Source organism: Chlamydotis macqueenii, chromosome 9 (genome assembly GCF_036417535.1).
Source record: "Chlamydotis macqueenii isolate bChlMac1 chromosome 9, bChlMac1.mat, whole genome shotgun sequence".
Taxonomy (NCBI): Eukaryota; Metazoa; Chordata; class Aves; order Otidiformes; family Otididae; genus Chlamydotis; species Chlamydotis macqueenii.
The window spans coordinates 14,344,124-14,360,389 of NC_141564.1; the positions used below are offsets into that span (position 1 = coordinate 14,344,124).

General features: G+C 38.1%; 1 protein-coding gene across 7 annotated transcripts in view; it reads right to left on the reverse strand.

The window, feature by feature from the left end:
* The window catches only part of OPA1 (OPA1 mitochondrial dynamin like GTPase), a 57,781-nt gene that overhangs the window by 27,631 nt on the left and 13,884 nt on the right, over positions 1 to 16,266 (reverse strand). For all 7 annotated transcript variants that reach the window (XR_015259324.1, XM_086754309.1, XM_086754307.1 and 4 more), the window contains 14 exons: positions 13,601 to 13,654; positions 10,858 to 10,962; positions 9,782 to 9,868; positions 6,775 to 6,888; positions 6,362 to 6,442; positions 5,894 to 5,968; positions 5,497 to 5,568; positions 5,225 to 5,324; positions 4,586 to 4,716; positions 3,399 to 3,471; positions 3,235 to 3,307; positions 2,338 to 2,453; positions 1,664 to 1,728; positions 957 to 1,033 (listed from right to left, as the gene is read on the reverse strand). Coding sequence is in view for 6 of the 7 variants with exons in the window: in XM_086754309.1 (XP_086610435.1) it covers positions 957 to 1,033; positions 1,664 to 1,728; positions 2,338 to 2,453; positions 3,235 to 3,307; positions 3,399 to 3,471; positions 4,586 to 4,716; positions 5,225 to 5,324; positions 5,497 to 5,568; positions 5,894 to 5,968; positions 6,362 to 6,442; positions 6,775 to 6,888; positions 9,782 to 9,868; positions 10,858 to 10,962; positions 13,601 to 13,654 (1,223 nt within the window). In the remaining variant the exon portion in view is untranslated. The remainder of the gene's footprint in view (positions 1 to 956; positions 1,034 to 1,663; positions 1,729 to 2,337; positions 2,454 to 3,234; positions 3,308 to 3,398; positions 3,472 to 4,585; positions 4,717 to 5,224; positions 5,325 to 5,496; positions 5,569 to 5,893; positions 5,969 to 6,361; positions 6,443 to 6,774; positions 6,889 to 9,781; positions 9,869 to 10,857; positions 10,963 to 13,600; positions 13,655 to 16,266) is intronic.

Below are 16,266 nucleotides of genomic sequence, written 5' to 3' on the forward strand. Positions count from 1 at the left end.
CTATAGTTTTCCATCTGGGATTTTCATTGATTGTTCCCAGATTTGATAAACAATGAAGCAACTTGAGAAGTCCAACCTTTTACCAAAATGTATATCGACATTCATTTATAAACGTGCCTCATGTCACTGTAAAATTAAGCACCACTTTCCTATTTATGATGTGTTTCAAGAAGTTACAATGGAAATAAACCAACTTTAACCTTTTTAAATGACAACAAACTCAGGAAACTTTGCAGCTGCAGTGAGACAACTCAGCTGAGCCAGTGTAACTTGCAGGTGGTACCCACAGAGGCAGTCACGCTCCTCCCGCCACAGTCTCCAGGACAGGTTGTGAGTTTCTTGCATGTTAATTTTATGCTAGCTCAGCATGCTAAATCAGCTTACCAACAGGTCATACGAATGCCAGATTTGGTAGGATGGCGAGAACTAAGAGCTGAAGAATAATACTGCCTTTTTTCAGCCCTTCTGATATACAAGTATAAATGGGGATCAAAGCCATTAGTTTTCCTACCATTGGAATAATTAATTGGCACATCTAAGGTAGTGAAAGGATTTATACAAAATTAAAAGGAACTAAAGTATTTAAATTTTGAAAGAATTCACTATAAATAAAAATTAATACTGCCACCAGTAAAAAAATATTGTCCTTAAAAAGCTTTGTTCAAAATAGGATGATTTGGACAGTGTTCAAAGACCAAGTATTAATCATGCTTGATCCCCATTAAAAGAACTGACATAATATAATTTTTGTTTTGGGATTATACAAGTATTTGTTTATTATTCTGAATCAGCAAACATAGGCTACTTCCACTGTGACAAAGGATATAATAATACATTGTCCTAAGAAAAACAGTTCCTTATCTGTCTTTGAGAATTTTATTTACTAAAACTCTTCATGTTTTAAAAGCAAACTTTGCTAGTTAATTAAAAAAGTAAAAAAGAAAAAATTACCATACCAGTGCTTTGGTGTGACCTGAGTCAAACTTATGACTTCATCAAGAATCTCATTCTTTGCTTTTTCAAACAGTTCATTCTATGAAAAAGGAAATATATGAAATAATAAAATTTTAAGTACAGTTTGATCAAGTTTCCATTCAAAGACTAAAAAACCAAAACCTTTTCTTACAGTCTTTAAGCCTAGAATGATACCTTTTGGTCACGTTCTGAACAATATATGTGCTTATCATAAGCTATCCTGGTTTACCATACACCTTCCCACCCATCTCTCGCGTGCCTCTGGCCAGACATGGCATTTGAATATTCAGGCACTCTATAAAAGAATTAAAGAATAGGATCATAATTGTTTTGTTACTCTGTCTGTCAGAGATCTGGGAATGTAATTTCTCTTTGCCAGTTCTGTCACGATCACAAAGAAACACTGAGCTATTCCCTGTGGGCACGTTAGGTCAGTTAACCGTATACTGGAATACTGAAGGACTTGTTACGCATTAAAGTATCACAATTTTGAAGCACACTATTTCACATAACAGAGAGCTTAGTATTTCCTTCCCCTAGAATAATTTACACTGTGCTCACATTTCAATACTTCAGTACTTCATGTTAACTTTAAGAAAACTTTACAAATGAGATTAAATGGCACAAATTTTAACTCATAATCTTCAACACTTTGTAGTACACAAATTAAAGCAGTAGTGTAAGTTACCCTGTCAAGCTCTCGCAACCGGGGGTAATTGTTCTTCCATTCAGTCTCAAGGTTGAAACGTGTGGCTGCAAAAATCGGAAACAAGGCCTTAACTTCTTAAATTGTCTAGAGGTACTTCATGGCTATCTTAAAAGTCTAGCAACTCCTAAAATTGCCACAAATCTTGCTTACGACAAACCCTCCAAGAACTTTAAGTGCCTCTGCAAATGAGCAGTTTTTTGCTCTCTGTGCTCAGAAATTCTGTCTGCAAATTGCAGGACTCGTGCACTGAAAGAACGTAGTGGAAAGACAGTCATTCAGCTTCCAGCTCTGTACAAGTCAGTCCTGCCCTGGCTGATCAGATGGTATCTTTATATAGGAAGCCATTTCAAACAACATCCAAATCCAGTGGAAGAACTGTGTTTTGCCCACAAAAAAAATGTTTGATTTTTTTTTTTCCTTCATACTTATTTACTCCTTTGGCTTTTAGAGTAAGTGGGTCCTTCATACCATGATTTTTTTTTTAATGTGTTTTTGTAAAGATTAACTGGGGTAATTGTAAATTAATGAGAAACAGTGATCATATAAACCACAACCGCTCAAGTGTGCTAGCAAAACAGTTCTTCCACATACATATAATACTAACTGTTTAACAGCAAGTTACGATTTCACTTGGTTTTTGAAAAGATGTTTACCTTTAAAAGCATCTGCTTGCTGCTCCACAGACTCTCTCACCATTTTCCAAAAGCAATCTGACACAGCAAGACTCAGGTTCTTTGTTGTTACCTGGTGTGCCTTCAGCATACTTGTCCTGTAAACAAAGACAGCTAGAGGAAATTCTTTCACGCATGTCCGTGCTATCTGGCTCCCATTTTCTCCTCACAAGAATAAAGCTTTGCTTTTTACAGCAGAAAATAACATGCCAATGCACACCTAACCCAAATTCCAGTCTTTATCCAAAATATTCAATACAGATAATTATCAAAGCAAGTGGGGAAGGGAACCCAAAAAACAACCAACCCCTAAAAATCCGACTACAAATAAATTTTTATTCTAGAGGTTTTAGTGGAAGTACTGCAGTTCCAAGGACCATGTAAGCTTGCTTTCTTGAGCAATACAAGCCTGATCAAAACTCTGATCAACGAACTTCCAGCAAAACACATACGCTAACCTTTTGAATGTAACACTTGTCACACCAAGACAACTAACACTTAGACCCACTACAACTCATATTTGGGCTGGATCAAGTGCCTAAACATAGGCTGGGAAAATCTTCTAGAGTCAATGGAGAGATACAGAAACCTCTGTGTCTCTCCACTGTGGATTAAATTGCTGCCTGAAGATGCTTCTCTCTATTAACTTACAGCAAGCATTTGGAAACCAGGCTAACTTACAGCAAGCATTTGGAAACCAGGCTAACTTACAGGAAGCATTTGGAAACCAGGCTAACTTGGTCACCTTAGCAAGATACTTAATTCAGGCTGATTAAATCTCAAATGGTGTTTCCACAGTGCAATCCTTTTTTTAAGTCAACAAGAAAAACTGATGCTAGCATTTATCAACACAGGCTCAAGGAATAAAGAGCAACATACTTCAACAGCTTTGAATTTTGAAAAAATTCCTCTTCATATTCTTTAATAGAGTCAATGCTTTCACTGCTGTTTCCTGGAGAAAGAAAAGAGTGCTGCAACAGTTCCATTTAGACAGTTTTCTCTGCTATCAAGGAGAAAATAAGCAGAGCCGGAGCTCTCTCTACCTTTTCCAGTAACAACTGCAAAATAACCCAGAGCTTTCATTGGGAAGAGTTTGCCTTCAATTATTTGCTGGATCTATGAAAATAAAGGATTAAAAAAACATGGTTAACTTTGCATACAGATATTTTTTTCTCCAGCACAGTTTTAAAGTCAGATGTAGTTGAATCTACGCATAGAGTACTATGAGGAAGTTTGTCATGGGACTATGAGTTCTACTAATATTTTAAAGAAAATATATATATATATATATATATATATTATAAGGCATAAACCAAATAAGGCATAACATAGCAAAACACAAAATAAACTGAAAAAGTCTGTCCCGGAATATCCTAAAGCCTTCTCAGGAAACTGAATTTGCTCAGGTCACCTGCATGAAAGCAACAAGCATTACAGCAAGCTGTAGCCAAGCTGTGATCGAAGTCATGCAGCTGATCACTAAAAGCATAGCCTGAGAGATATTAAAACAACCACCACGCAAAAAAAGAAAAAATACAGAAATATGCACTCAAAACCATCTAGAACAGGAAGATGAGGCTCAATTTTAGATGAACCTCTGACCTCCACTGTGGTCTTTGACCTATGCGTGATCTCTGTCAACAACCTCTGACCTATGCACTGGCCTTTGACCTCTGCACTGTACTTGACCTCTTCTGGTGACCTCTGACATCTGCTGTGCCCATGACCTCTGACCTCTATTGCAGCCTTCAACTTCTGCTGATGACCTCTGACCTTCACCAGCACCCTTTGACCTCTGCTGTGACCTCCAGCCTCTGTCACAACCTCCAACCTGTGCATGGCCTCTGACCCCTGGCTGACTTGTGAGAGTGACCTCTGACGCCTCTGGGACCTCCAGGTGACCTCTCACCTCCCTGTGCCCACCTTGGACCTTCAGGCTCTCTGACTTCATGGCAACCTCTGACCTCGCATTGGGCTCCCTTTGGTGCTGATCCTTGACCTTTAACCCCATCCTGGGGATGCCTGAGACCTTTGACCCTGAGGTCACACCTCGCCCTCAGGACCTTGACCTCTACCCTTTGCACGCTGCTGAGCACTTTTGACCTCTGACATTTCACTCTGGGGTGGGTCCCTCCCTGCGACCTGACCCCTGGATGTCTGACAGTATCTCAAGTATTTTTCCACGTGTGACTTTAGCTATCACAATACGAGAACAACAGTTTCAACTCACCCTGCTTGGGCTAGCCACGTTTTTCTCAGCAAGATCAACTTTAGTCAACACAAAAATTGTTCTTTTTCCTTGGGGATCCATTTGGCTGACTAAGTCTGTGACAATACTGCGTTCTGCATCCACTGATCCATCTAAAATACACAAAACCAAAGTTATATTTTAGGGACTATGTAATCTAACATGCAGTACTTAAGATAAATATATTACAAATACATAACAAATAAGTTTCATGTTACAACTTGAAAACAGTAAAATTACACCTATATTAAATTTTTGGGTACACACAGTGAAAAATTGCTTTGTTCCCAGTATCATAACAAAAACTAGTTTGTTGCAGATGTGTAAGTTTTGAACAAGTACCAGCTTGCTCAATTGTCTGTTGCCTCCAAAAACACTTTTGAAAAAATCTTGAATTTTATTGTCACCACTCATTTTTTTAAATGATAACAAACTCCTATCAAAAAATTGCTTTTTGACACAAATAGCAAAAGGTGCCTTAATTTCTAATTAGACATTCCACAGCATGTTGTTTTGCACACTACACAAATTACCATAAATGGAAAAAAAAATACAATCAGGAGAGTCCCCAGAGTAACTTACAAAACACAAATGAAATGGATAATAATCTAGACTTATTACCTTGAATACAAAGGATGATGGCATTAGGATTCTGCATGTACGCCTTGCTGATGCTAAAGATAGTTTCCTTCGTATCTGGAGCCATACCTGATGTTACAGTCTTTAACGTGTATGTGGAGATACATATTTAAAGGAAAAAAGAAAACAAAGATTTAAAAAGGAAAAACAACAGCTAACGTTACTACCAATAACAGTACCTCACTTACATATCTTAGTTTTTTGGGTGGTTTTTTTTTTTTTTTTTTTTTTTTTTTTTTAAAGTGCATACTTACACTAATGACTCCAGGTAAGTCAACCAATACCATTCTCTGCAAGCCAGGACCTTTCACACTTAAGGAGATGGTCTGTGAAGTAAAATTGAAATTAAAGGTTTATACACACACATACTTTGTATGTAAATACGTAATTGCATATACAAACACACATATATAAAGCTACAGAAACACATATTTACACATACATGCTTTACACTAGCAACAGTTTAAATAGGACGTTCAAGCTTATGTGTATGTAATTGTGATATCTGATTTTAACAGTCCAAATACACTTTGTATAGTACAAAATAATAAGTATACACAAACTGGACTCATCACAGTCTCCTATTTGAAGGATACTTACAAAAGATATACACGTACAGATATTTGCCACTAAATATTTGACAAGTCTTACCTCAGTGCTAACAGTACAACCTTCCTTCACACTATTTCTCATTCTGATTTCTATTTCATTTCTCAAAGCTGCAAGCTGTTTTGAGAAAAGAAAAATATCAAATATAAAACTCCTTATAATCATCATAGAAGAAAAATCACCAACATAAGTAAAAAGTTTACTTGGATCTCTATTCATAAATACTATCTCAAATGCATCTTGAATAACTAAGTCTAGTAAATGGGGTCTACAGATCACCTGCAGATCCCTGCATACTCCAAAAAATGTCTTGGCACAAGAGCTCCTCCTACTTTTACCCACTTCAGTGCCTCCAAAACCATACTAAGAGATAATTAATAACTAATATAATGCCTTGTATCACTAAGCATATTTCACTCTAATTAAACAGAGACTAACAGCCCAGAAAGATACAAAATTTTCAGAGAAAGAATAGAATACATTAACTTTCAGTCACTTCTTTATACTTACATCCTCTTCCTTGGTTAGATCAAACTCCCGAGAGCTGTCTTTGAATAAAGCCACGTGGTGAGGACCCTCACTAAGGGTTACCTAAATGGTAAAAGCCTTGTATGAGAAAGTGTGGTAAATCTAACACAGAGGAACATGAGAAGTACAGAGCATATATATATACTTCCCACTGCAGACATATAACTATATGTAATGCTTACTTAGCACAGGACTATTTTCAGTAGGAACTACGACTCCTCTGATAGTATATATGGATCATATATGGGCCTGCAGAAGTTTTGTCATTAACTACAATAACTCACTTGCTTAGAGGTCATTTTATAAATGAATGTTCACATATACTTCAATTAATGGCATAATCAGAGGGAGAACAGTATGGTAAATGCTGATTCAGAGATTATAGCGTTTCTTACCTTCACAGGGGAACGTGTCATCATCTCCCCAGACCCTCGAGGGAATATGCGGGCTTGGGCGATCATTTCTAACACACTCGTTTTTCCTGCACTTTGATCTCCAACCACCACCACCTGAAGTGAAAGTTAAAACAGCTATTGGCTTTCAGCAGGACATTTTGGAAGCTTAGGCAAAAGCTGACTAAAAAGGATGTTAATCTGTATCAACACTGACTGTATTACATATGAAGGAATACTTGAAAAAAAATGTTAACTTTTAGTCATGCAAAAAACCTGACTTGTGCTTAAGACAGCACAGTCAACAGAGCACCCTAAGGGCCTAATCTGCCAGGCCACCTGATGAAGGCAGAAAGGGCTTGCTGTTCTCATGGCAGGCAATTCTCTCCTTGAGCAAAATCCTTCCAGCAAGGAAAAATACTGAAGACTACTCATTTGGTAGATGCTGCTTCTGCCTGGAAAAGGCTAAATTCTGAAGTAGTTGTAATTTCCACATTTTACTGGCTTCCCATACAAGCCACCAGTGCTACAGGTGTTTGTGCAAGCAGCAAGCATTCCTAGCTGTCCCATACAGCAGCAGTCAGGCTAGCCAAATTCCTTCTCATGCTCCCTCCTCCAACAGCAGCACTGCTGTGGGGAGTTAGCTGGGGCACCTTACCTTCTCAGCTCCGCTGGTACACACTGGGAAACAACAGTCATTCTACAATGCTGAGAAGGTTGGAGCGCCCTGACTAAAACCATTTAAAATGAAAGGCTGAACACAGCCGCAATATCTGGATCTAGATAGCGTTTTATCTAAAAGCCAAGACAGACTTAACATAGTTACATTGGTTATTTAAAAAAATTCTCTTGTTGTATTTAAAATGGAGAACACGTGTTAAGCAAAAACCTTGGAGTTATAAGAAAACAGCCTAGCACTAGCTCTGTATTACTCTATCTTCTGGTTTTGTTAGTGAGGCGGGGCCTGAGCTGGTAGCTTCTGTAGGAAACTGCTAGAAGTCGCTCCCCTTTGTTCAGTGGACTTGGCCGGGCCTAGGGCGGACCTGCTGCTGGCCAAGGCCGAGCCAATTGGTAGCAGAATGTCCCGTGATAACGCCTCCACGATAACATATTTAAGTAGGGGAAAACAGAAAAAAAAAAAGAGGGAAGATGTGAAGTAGCTGAGCGGGCGGCAGAGAGGGGGAGGCGCGAGCCTTGTGGGCCTTGCAGGCCTCACCCTCTGGCCTCCCGCCGGGCAGCCAACTGGGCCCAACTAGGCCCGGCCTGGCTGCAAGAAGTGGAGAGGAGATGAGAAGTTGAAGTGAATAAGATGTAAAAAGGATCCTGAGAGGCGTCTGCCAGCCTGTTGTGAGGAACGGCTGCAGACCCCAAGGTCAGTGAAGAAGGAGGGGGAGGAGTAACGCCGCTCCTGGCCAAGATTCCTCTGCAACTCATGGTGAAGACCATGGTGGAGCGGGTTGTCCCCCTGCAGCCCATGGAGGTCCACGGAGGGGCAGAGATCCACCTGCAGCCCGTGGAGGACCCCACGCCGGAGCAGGTGGAGGCCTGAAGGAGGCTGTGGCCCATGGAGGGCCCGCTGGGACAGCTGTTCTAGAGGGACTGCACCCCGTGGAAGAGATGACCCACGCCGGAGCAGTTTCACGAAGGACTGTGGCCCATGGGAGGGACCCCACGCTGGAGCAGAGGAGGAATGCGAGGAGTTCTTCCCCTGACGATGATACAGCGGCGTAAAACAACGCGTGATGAACTGACCGAGACCCCCATTCCCTTCCCCCCACCCCCCGTGCCGCTCGGGAGGGGAGGTAGCGCATGGGAAGAGAAAGATCCTATTCCAGTGTGCCCGATGTGGAAGGACTAATGTGAAACATCATAGTATTGCGTGCCATTTTCCTAAGTGCAAAGGGGATATTACATCTCCCCCAAAGGTGATTGGGTCTGTGAGGAATGTGGGAAGGCATTTGAAACGAAAATCGGCCTGGGGCAACATAAGCGTTTGGTCCACCCAGCTGCGAGGAATATCGAGCGGATTATCGCCTCCCGCCCTAAGGAAGGTACTGCTAGAGGGTTACACCGACAATGCTGGACGGAAGAGGAGGTGGAGCTGTTGAAAAGGTTGGATAAGCAGTATGAGGGAAGTAAGAACATCAATAAATTGATTGCGGAGCATATTCCATCAAAAACCGCTAAACAAATAAGTGATAAAAGAAGGGGACTTCATAAGAGCCCAATAAAGAGAGGTGGGAAAGATCAAGGTGGAAAGAAACTTTTGGAAGAAAAAGGGGAACATCTCGCAGAGACTGGTTCGCATGAAAACGGGGGTTTAAGATCTCATTATAGAAGGACTGTTTCGGAATGGATAACATCAGAGAAGTTACCCATTCTTCAGGGGACCTTTGAGAGTGTGTTAGAAGGATCGGAAGATCCATCAACCCTGGTTGATGAAGCGGTGGACGAATCCTACGCACGCATGTTCAGAACATCTATTGAATTGAAAGCTTGCCAAGAGAGAAAGCAGCAAATGGCTCGCAGGGCTCGTCCCTCGGAACCACCGAAAGGGTGGATGAAGAGGAGGGCCAAGAAAAGGGGGCAATTTCTACGATTCCAGCGGCTGTTTCACCTAGATAGAGGGAAACTTGCCGGTATTATCCTGGATGATAATGTTAAGCCCGGGAAGAGGGAGGGGTGGGGGGAGGTTATCTTGTTCCCTGTCTCATTCTCCTGCTAGTTTTAGGAATAAATGAGTGTTTTTTGTGTTTTTCCTCAAGTTGAGTCTGTTTTGCCCATAACGGTAACTTTAAGGATTTCTTCCCTGACCTTATCTCAAACCTCGAGCCGTTTTCCTTATATCATCTCCTCCTATTCTCTCGGAGGGTGGGGGGAGTGAGAGAGAGACTGCGTAGTCTGGTCCTGATCGGGCCTGAACTACCACACTCTAGAATATAATTAAATGTTCTATTCCATTATAAGACTGCTGTTTCAGTAAAAAACCTTGAATTTTTTATCTACTTACTCGAGGCAGGTGATCTTGAGTGTTATAACTGGCATCATAATCAGACAAGATGTCGAGTACTTCAGAATACATATCAATCAAGGATTTCTAAAAAAAAGAAAAAGGAAAGAGAAAATACAGACAATTAACACAAAAAAAATGTACTGTATATTCTGTACACTCATCTATAAATGTATTTATTCTCTCCTGATGGTCTGAAACATAAACTGTCTATATTGCAGCACAGATCTCTGTTTTATGAAGTACGATACCAAGTCAAGTCATCCCTTGCCTTCTGTGGATGAAAATACTACAGCTGCAGATGCAGCTTGCTGCAGGAGCAAAATGAGAACGCTCTTATGTACGGCTCAGACTTCACAGTTTCCAAGAAGCTTAACTGAGTTTCTTCCATTAAACATCTACACTTACATTTTCAGCTTGATGAAAAGTAAGCACTAACAAAGGTACAGAGCTATCAACCTCATTCTGTACAAATAGGAACTCCTTATCTTCCAGTTCCCAAAGGAAAGAGGAAGATCCATATTGGTCAGTGAGTGACACAGAGAGAGGCAGAAAACATCCATTTTTAGAACACTCTTGATGTTAGCAGATAAAAGTAAAAGCACATGTAGTTCAATCTCCCTGGATTTACACAAGGCCATTAAAAGATGTTTCCTGATCCCCTAACTATATTCCTACCAAACTCAGTAAAACCCATGACAAAGTACAAAGTTATCAGACTGTGTTTGAGTCGGAGCCTATTTATTAGCAAATACTGTGAAGCTACATCAAAAAACCCAATCCACATTTCCCACTTACTTAGTTAAGTTTAGTTAGACCTGGTAACCCCTTTGTGCTCTTCAACTGAAGCCACTTCCAGAAGTTATATAGTTCAAAAAAACCCAAAGGATGTACAAAAGCCTTAACATGTAAAAAAAAATTAGCATAGATATTATAAAATAATAGCAAAAATTAGCATAAAGTATTTATAACAAATGTTAAAAGCTCATACATGAATTAACAAATAAAATTTAGAATAGCATCACGGAAAATAAGGCGTAATTATATTTCTGTACTGATTTGTAACACACGAGTACCTTTAACTTCCTCTGATGAATTCCCTTGTCATCTCTTTGCAGTACCAATTTTCTTAATTCTTTGTTCTCCTTCTCTAATCGCTCAAGCATTCTTTGGTATTTCAGCTACAAAACAGTGGTACAAATACACTTTTGTAATTATGGAAATAGTACACTCACATGAGCAAAGTTTTACCTATGAAAAATATATTATCCTTCAGGTTCATCCTTCAAAAATATAGAAACCTCTGTGATCACTAGAGTTTATTAAAAATACAAGGCCATCAAAAGAGGATTGTTAGAATTTTTTTCTGGTAACACAACATCTTTGCTTCAAAAGTTTTAGTAAGAGCACAGTGTTCAAACTTGGGGATACTAAATCAATCTTTAAGCATCTTAAACAAGAATCATTTTCAATAGAGGTACACATACGCAGTCAGACAGAAACTGGTGTCAGTGGGAACTGGCTTTCAATGAAAAAGAACACAGGGCTTAAATGTGAATTTTCAAGCCTAGTTTAGACTTCTTCATTGGTACACAAGCTCAGTTCAAGAAATAACTGCACCTGCTCAGTTCTGAGACACGAATATAGTTCCGATACTCTGTCCTACTCTGAAAATTGTTTACTATGATGTGGAAGTGTATTTGGCATGACTATACTCTTAAGAGCAAATAAACTTTCAAGCTGTTATAAAAAAGTGTAAGTAATAAATGCTTTCAAAACTAGCAAATATATAAAGGAGTTACAAAACGTCGTATCGAAACAATTTGGTTAAGACAAAAAGCCAATCAATTTAGAAGCCCACAGATACAACAAAAGATTAATTGTACTTTAACTTCAGAAAAGTAAGCAAGCAAAACAAAGTAATCACTAATGTGCATCTACCCTGCAAAAAAGTCTGTCTTAAAAACAACTAGTTCTGCCTTGCTAATTAAGGAGATTAAAACCTTGTTGAAATAAGATTTGGTGAAGTTCAAGTCAGTTAACGAGACAGGAAGGAGTCCCACTTTATATCACATTTGCACTGAAAAGCCCCATTAATTAATGAAGCTTTGTTGTAAGGCAACACACCTCGAAGGAAAAAGTGTTGCTGTCTAAACAATAACTGTAAATCACACAGCTAAGGAATCATGGTTCCTGCTCCGTAAGGACTGACCAAGGGATGAAATATTTCTTTGTAAACTAGATCTGCAGCTGCACAGCGTATTGCCCAATATTATGAAAGCTACCCCCGAGAAGGGCTGGAAATGCTCCTCAGTTGAGCCGATACAGGGAATTCTTAAGTTAGCTACTGAATGCAAGACCAAATTTCAGAGAACGTTAAAACGATTTTATTCTTGTGACTTTGTTCTTAAATAACACATGCTCCTATATACTTGCATCCTTGACACAAGACACTGGATTTGTTACTATTTTAACCTTGATAGGTTGTAAGTATAGGTTTAATGTAAGGAGAACAAAGTAACATGTATGTATTCACTATATATAGGAATTAATATTACAAAATGGGCTTTCCAAATGTCTCTTATTGAGCTCTTAAGTCCTCTGAAGTTAGGACACACACTTTTAAAAAAACAGTTTGATCTCTGCAGATCTGTTCCTTCTCTGCCAGCTAACGAAGTAGCTAACGAAGATCTACTGTAGCTAACAGTAGATCTGTTCCTTCTCTGCCAGCTAACAACAAGAAGAAATACTGAAAACAACTGAACTAGACGAAAGACATTTAGAAATTGAAAGTGACTTGGGTTTTGTGAAGTAATTTTTTTAGAAACATATATTAAAAAAATCCTACCAATAGCTGTCATTATTGTTCAAATTTTAACTTGTTGATTTTTTTTTTTAAAGCCATCACTCTGAACAGCACCATCCTCTTCAGCTTCTTAAGAGGATGAAACGTTCTCTTAAATCCCAAAGAGAGGGCAGAGAAAAAGCTTTTAATCTGTCCATAGCAATTTTCACACCAAATAGCCAAATCATAGAAACAGCTTTAATTGAAAGAATTGCTTATTGCTTCACAAAACAGATTTTGATTAGCACTGCATGGCTTATATACAACTCTACAATTATTTTTCTTGATGGAAGAAAACAAACAAACAGAAAAAAATAATTTGGTTCTCCTGAATGCCACTGTACTATAATCTGAACATTTCACTCCACATATGCTACATGATGTGTTTTTTTCCCGGTAGGGCCTCTGATGTTCGGTCAGGAAATGCACTTAAAAGTTTCTTTACAAGAAACGATGTTTCCCAGATTAAGAGATTAAACTGTAACTTCTTAATAAGTACACTCATTTCCTTTCTGCTACAAGTGTGCCATTTAAACATACAAGGTATCACAGGTATATTTAGTAGCACTGAAGTTAAGAAATAGAACTGCAGAACGTTAGGAGTAAAGTTAACAAATCAAAAACTGGAATGTATGCTATGTCACCATTGTATTCACATAACACTCTTGAGCTAATTTAACATTTCAGGAATACACAGCATTGAAGGCAAGGAAGGTATTTTGAGAAAGTATTAAACATTTGGCCTATTCTTACACTCTCCTCTTGCATTCTGCCAGTCACTGTCAGAGAAAGAACAGACTAGACAGACTTTCATCTGTGCCAACAGTCAATTCTGCGCTGATGAACTCTAAGATTAAAAAAAAGCACTGCATTTTTAACAATTATCTTATATTTTAGGTGTGCTTTTGTTTAGTAAATCTGAGTCTGCTGCACATAAATCTCTACTGAAGACATTAGTAACTCAGAAAAGTTACCTGAGTGCGTAGAAGTTCTTCTTGAAGTTGATCAACCTTCTCTTTGTCAGAAACCTACAAAGAAAAACAATCACAGCTACTAACACATTGTTTACTTTATCCACTGGAAGTAACCAGATCTCAAACTGAAAGCTTCAATCCACATCAGAAAATTGACCTTACATGCATTTTAAAGCAAGCAGAATTCTTCAATTAGCATTTGAGATTTAGCACTGATGGAAAGTTCCCTGTAACAGGAGATTCACATAAAAAAAAAAAAAAAAAAAAAAGGCTGAATTCCAGTACATGCAAATGATGCAAATGCAAAATGTAACCCTTCAAGACTTAATACTAGGGAAGTGGGCTTAGGGAAAAGCAAACTCTATGTGGTGCTCAGAGTTCTCTGGCCACTAACCTAAATGTAATTTTAGTGGTCAACCTCTATGACTTTGTATGTTCATTTCCTGAATAGCATGATCTTCATAGGATACAATCACTAAAACACCTGCTTGATACAGAAACTACTTTCAGGTAAGTATTCACTACTTCTGCATCTTCAAGGGGATTATTATTTATTTTTTTTTTTCAGAATTATAATCCTAAACATGCATGCACAACTTCACAAATTGTAATTAGTCAGGACAGTCTTGAAGGGTTATTCTAAAATTATTAAAACATTAAAACTGGAAGAATTAGGATGTAATAATATAAAAAATTTTGAAGTTAAAGACATAAATGTCATAAGATCAGGCAATTAAAGTCATTCTTAGTCAAATATTCTTAAAATAGGTTCATCACAATGTAATAAACTTGTTCAAAACAATCTTTTTAACAGCACAAAGACAAAAGCATAAATGGTACAATACAAATTCATATGATGTAATTATTTACAAACAGAATCAAATGGTTGGTGAAATATTATATTGAGTAATTGTTTAGATCAGAATTTTTTTCTAAAAGAATGATATAGGTGAAAGCTTTAATATTAAAGCTCATGTAATAAAGCTCACATTACATTTACAGCTCAAGTTAGCTTCATATCAGAAAGAGTATATTATCACAAATGCCAAGAATAGCATCTTCCAGACACAAATCAAGTTAATTACTTTCACACTGGTTGCTACAGATTAAATAACAAAAGTAAATCCACAGTTATAGTGACTGATATTATTTAGTTATAAAACCTGTAATACAGAGGATTGTGACTACACTTTACAGAAAGCAATCCAAGCTTATACTTCCATCTACATCCAATTATTTCCTTATAAACAGCAAAGAGGAAGTGCTGTATATTGAGTTCATTTTCATTTCTGTTAATTAGTTCTGCAATGGCAAAACTACATCAGAAACAGGATTAGTTTAGCACAGACAACTTGATGTGTTCAGCCACAAGTGGTATATGTAAATGTTTATTTACACATATACACACACTTTAAACACCTCAGACACATAAGGGGAAATTAAAAACAGAAGGGAAAAAGAATTGTGTGGAGAGTCAGAAGAAGCAAGAAAATACAGGGAAGAAAAGGAAAATAGAGTGTTTCCATGTGCTGCAGATTTTCAAAGCAGTTAAAGTTGTCCTGCTCCCTGCCCTGAAGCAAGCTGTTCCTCAAAGAACTTCTGGGGCCTTGTGCTTACAGATTACCTCTAACGACAGGAGCACTGCTTTTATGTACAATATACTTATGTTAAACACAGTAAACAAAAATATTGCACACAGCTAGATGTTGACAGATGCAGAGCCAAGAATTATCTAGTACTAGATAATTAATTCCAACAAGGACAATTAGAGAAGTTACACCAAAAAAAAAATTCCGAACAGCTCTGGAACGATCTATATGCTTCAGCATTTGGTTCAGATGTGCTTTGAATGTTAGTACATACAGTGTTTTGAACATGCAATTCATAATATTGCTAAAAGTTTTTAAGTTGCCAGTAAAAGCTAAAACTACCATAAAAATCTTAAGTATGCAGCCACATATGACTAACCTATGATTTCTACTAATAAAAAAAACCCTATTAATATATATATACAGGCATATCAGTATTCGTTTAATCCAGTTCAGCATGATTTGTACATCAAGCCTCCTCCTCCTTTCCCCATTGTCACCATAAAGAGTTATGAGAAAATAAAACTGTAGGGCCATTGCTAATCAAGGGTTCCTGCACGCAGAGATGCTGATACCCGTTTACTAAAATTACCAGAGGCTCCTTGCAGAGTTATGCATTTTGCACAGCAGTTGCTTTCCAAAAATCTTTGTCACACATTGTATAAAATAAGTACACGCCTCTGAAAACTCAGTAACTTTGACACCACAGTTATAGGTTTTGTAGATTCTCTAACCAGACTACAAACAATCCTAAACTGATCATCTACAGAAGAATTATGATGATTTCCCATAATGAAAACGAAAATATTAAGGCCCAGACAAAATGCATCTAAGAAACAGCCATGCACAGCGCAGCTACACAAGACTAATCAATTACACTGCTAAATATTTATCAAAAGGCTGACAATAAAAATCAACAGGAAACATTTTATTCTTAATATCCTCTCCTGCTTGTGAGATGGTTCTTACTATTACAGAATTTACAACTGAAGTAGATTTAATATTGAGTAATTAAATTAAATGGAAAATGGGCAAGTAAATTGGGCAACAGAATGGAAACGAAATTATCATGTTCTG